A 3,589-nucleotide genomic window follows, 5' to 3' on the forward strand; every position below is an offset into this window, starting at 1 on the left:
GATATTGCGACTAATATTATCAGAAAAAGTACTGTTAATATAAATATTTACATATATCTATTATATGCCTCCTCTGTAGCTAGTAGATTTACGCATATTCTGTTTGTTCATTCGAATAATTTTCAAAAATGTGAAGTTGATTTATTTAAAAGTTATTTGTGTTAAAGTTCTAAATTTCTTCTTTTATTTTATTCGCTCTTCTATAAAATAATCCTAATAGTCCCAATTCTACGAAAGAAACTAATTTTAATATTTTTTGTATTACATAAAATTTTGTGTTACAATACATACACAATGTATTTTTATTATGGTCTCAAAGCACTATTGAAATAAAATTTAAATGTATAGTAAAAATCGTATATTCACATGAGCTCTATCAAAATATTTGTAGTACAACGACGTTTTAGGATTTTTTACCAGCGATTTATTTCGATCGATGTTCACATTAGTTGTGAAACCTACGTATGAATTGAGAGATATGGATAAACCTGATTAGAATTTCATACGCTCTACCAGTAAACAGATGACTGAAATATTCTAAGAATAATATGTATGTATAGAGTCTCCTAAATATGCTAATGGAAAATATATAAAGATAGGCACGTAATATTGTTATTAGTATACAGTGATAGATTCTGAATAGCGTGTTTCGAAATTGATCATTTAGGTAATTAAAGTACAAAATATTAGTTTTTTTTTTGTTACAAATCTAAGCAAATTAAATTATAAAGAAAGTAAACTTTTTTTTTACTACATATTCCTATTTTAATGAACGAGGAAAGGCTTAAAATTATCGATTTAGAACTAAAGAGTACTTGAGTTATGCATTTATCAGTAGTAATACTTCAGATTTGTAAGCCTTTTTTTTTGCTATGTAAAGAGACAACATAATCGTTTGATAACAACATTTTAAAAGGAATATTATCTAAAGTATTCAAAAAATTAAGGAAATATCTTAATAAGAAAAAGTGACCTTGACCTCTTTAATGATATCTACTTTCTATCTCGCATCACGGAAATTAGTATTACATATTTGTCGTTTGATGAAACATGTTATGAATATATTAATACGTATGATTCATGTACATATGCTGTCAAAAACTTTATCTGATTCAATGAAATAAAAACGTAAATAATTCATAATAAGTACACTTACCGAATTATAAGCGTTGCACAAAAAGCAAATTTCCCGCGTAATTTATCAAATCTGTTGGCACCTTCCTTAAGATATTATAACTATATTCGTTTCACTTATGCGCAATTACCCTACTATAGGTACTGTGCTAGAAACTCTCCACAATTAGATGGATCGCTGCCGCACAAATGCCTGAAGTTAGGTTCGAATGAGAATTGGGCATGAGTCATAAAATAAACGCTGAAAAATCTAACGAACCTTAAGTAGTAATAGAATCAAGCATACGAATTGGAAATGAAATATTTTTTTCAGCTTAACTATGTGAAATAAAAAATGTATAGATATAATATATGATATTAAAATAATTACTCTTTATAAAATATTTTCGTCATCGTTACAATGAGAATATGTAACAAATTGAATTTATTTTTTAGTAATAGTCAGACTATTAAAAGTAAATTGGAATTCTATAGATTTTATAAATAACGAATAGAAGAAATCTATTTATCTAAGAGTACATCTATACAATGTATAGGATCAAATATATTATACACTAAAACTATTTCACGCTTTACATAATACGCATTAAATATTTTACAAAAATTGTTTTGTAACTTACTTTATTCGCTATTTGTATATATTTATGAAAAAGCGTTTTAAATAGACGACACAAGAAATAGGAAGAAATATGATAAAAATGGCTTTACTTAATAAACTGTAGTACTGTAGTTGTTGAATGTTTGGTTGGAAATGAACCCAGTAATATCTTCGGGGTGTGGCTAGCTACAAAGAAACCAGCTACATCTGTATGTTGAAAATGATATAATCGATAAGATTATACGTGAAATTCCTGAAACGCAAGTATATTGTATGTAATATAGATTCGATAGGATTGGATTAATAGAAAGGTAAATAGTGTACAAAAAATTTCTCTTGTATGAAAGAAGAAGGAAATTTACTTCTTGATCGTTTTATAGTATTAGAAAGGATATTTATAACGAAATAATTTAGATCTTTCTATATGCACGTATATATATTATTTAAATACATTTAATAAAATATAATAAGTGACGTCACTTCTTAATAATTTCATTCTACATATAGAGCATATAAACCGACATATAATAAAAAAAAATTTTATGCTTTCTCGAAATATTCACGATTGATATCTATACCGCGAAATGCTCTATTCTTATCACAACATTTCTCATGATTAGGATTTTTCTGACAAAGTTCGCAACCACAGATTGTTTCCCGTGATCGTTGTGGGCGGTGGTTTGGCGGGCAAGGTGGTGGCTTTGGTTTATCATCGCAACAGCATGGTCTGCAAGGATCCTATAAATAATATCTTTTTTATGAATATTTCTATATTTATATTTAAAAAACTGGCGCAATAATAATTAAATGAAAATTAAAATATGATTTAAAAGATACGAAAAAAAGAAAGATAAAGAGGAGCGGTACTAAAGAAAAAATGATTCATTTTATGGGAAATACCTTTAATCATGTAAAAATAATAAATATTAATAATCTCCCCCTTTCTCATTTTTAAATCATTAAAGATATATGCAATATATGTTTACATTATCTTTATCTATCTATCAATCTATATATATATAAAATTTTAATATTCAGAATGAAGTTGACTTGTTCTAAAAATACCTGCATCTTAATATAACAAGAAGATTTAACATCGGGGCAAATATCACTAGGACTTTGATACGGCGATTTTTTTGAAATCGAGGGATCTACGCCATCTTTTGTATCTTCGTCTGATAATTTCATTCCCTTACTGAGTTCTTCGTCCGGCTTTTTCTTTTTCTTTTTCGGAGGACATGCTGATTTAAATTCCGTAGAAGTCCAAAATACTCCACTATTTACTAACCAAATAACAAATTATATGTTAAATGATAAATTATCTATGAGACAATTAAAAGAAATTTCATATTATCATTATAGGACTACAAAATATTTACCAGAGTCACAAAATTTATTCCATACACTTCTGCAGGGTTCTTCATTGGTCATAACTTACTAGAATTTTTAAATCTTTTAAAATATACTGTATTAATGGTTTCTACAACACAAAGAAAATTTTGAGGTTAATTTTAGCAATTCATTCTTAAATAGGAATAATCAAAATTGAGAATAACTTCATATCGATACGGCTACGTATATGATATATCTTTAATCGTTTTGTTTTCAATCACAGATAAGCGTATCTTTGTCTGTGCTTATATATATTTTAGAAAAAAATGTTACGTAGTATTTATTTCAATAATTAAACCACATTAATATATAAATCTTACAGATGTACTTTTTCCTTAGATGTACGCAATTTCTTATACGTAATTACCCTAATAATAAGTGGTTTAAATTTGAAATTAAGAGTGGGAAGAAATTATTTACTAATTTGTCGCCCCCTAGTGGTATAAAAGGAAGATCCACTTTGTT

General features: G+C 27.0%; 1 protein-coding gene across 1 annotated transcript; it reads right to left on the reverse strand.

The window, feature by feature from the left end:
* Positions 1-1,981: 1,981 nt before the first annotated feature.
* Positions 1,982-3,530, reverse strand: LOC138190281 (uncharacterized). Its single transcript, XM_069132985.1, has 4 exons — positions 3,445-3,530; positions 3,112-3,212; positions 2,798-3,015; positions 1,982-2,470 (listed from the first exon to the last, which is right to left on the reverse strand). Exons 2-4 carry the CDS (start codon positions 3,161-3,163, stop codon positions 2,273-2,275), a joined length of 468 nt encoding a protein of 155 aa, XP_068989086.1. The 5' UTR covers positions 3,164-3,212; positions 3,445-3,530; the 3' UTR covers positions 1,982-2,272.
* Between the last annotated feature and the right edge of the window lie 59 nt (positions 3,531-3,589).

Source organism: Bombus flavifrons, chromosome 3 (assembly GCF_040668555.2).
Source record: "Bombus flavifrons isolate JBK064 chromosome 3, iyBomFlav1_principal, whole genome shotgun sequence".
Taxonomy (NCBI): Eukaryota; Metazoa; Arthropoda; class Insecta; order Hymenoptera; family Apidae; genus Bombus; species Bombus flavifrons.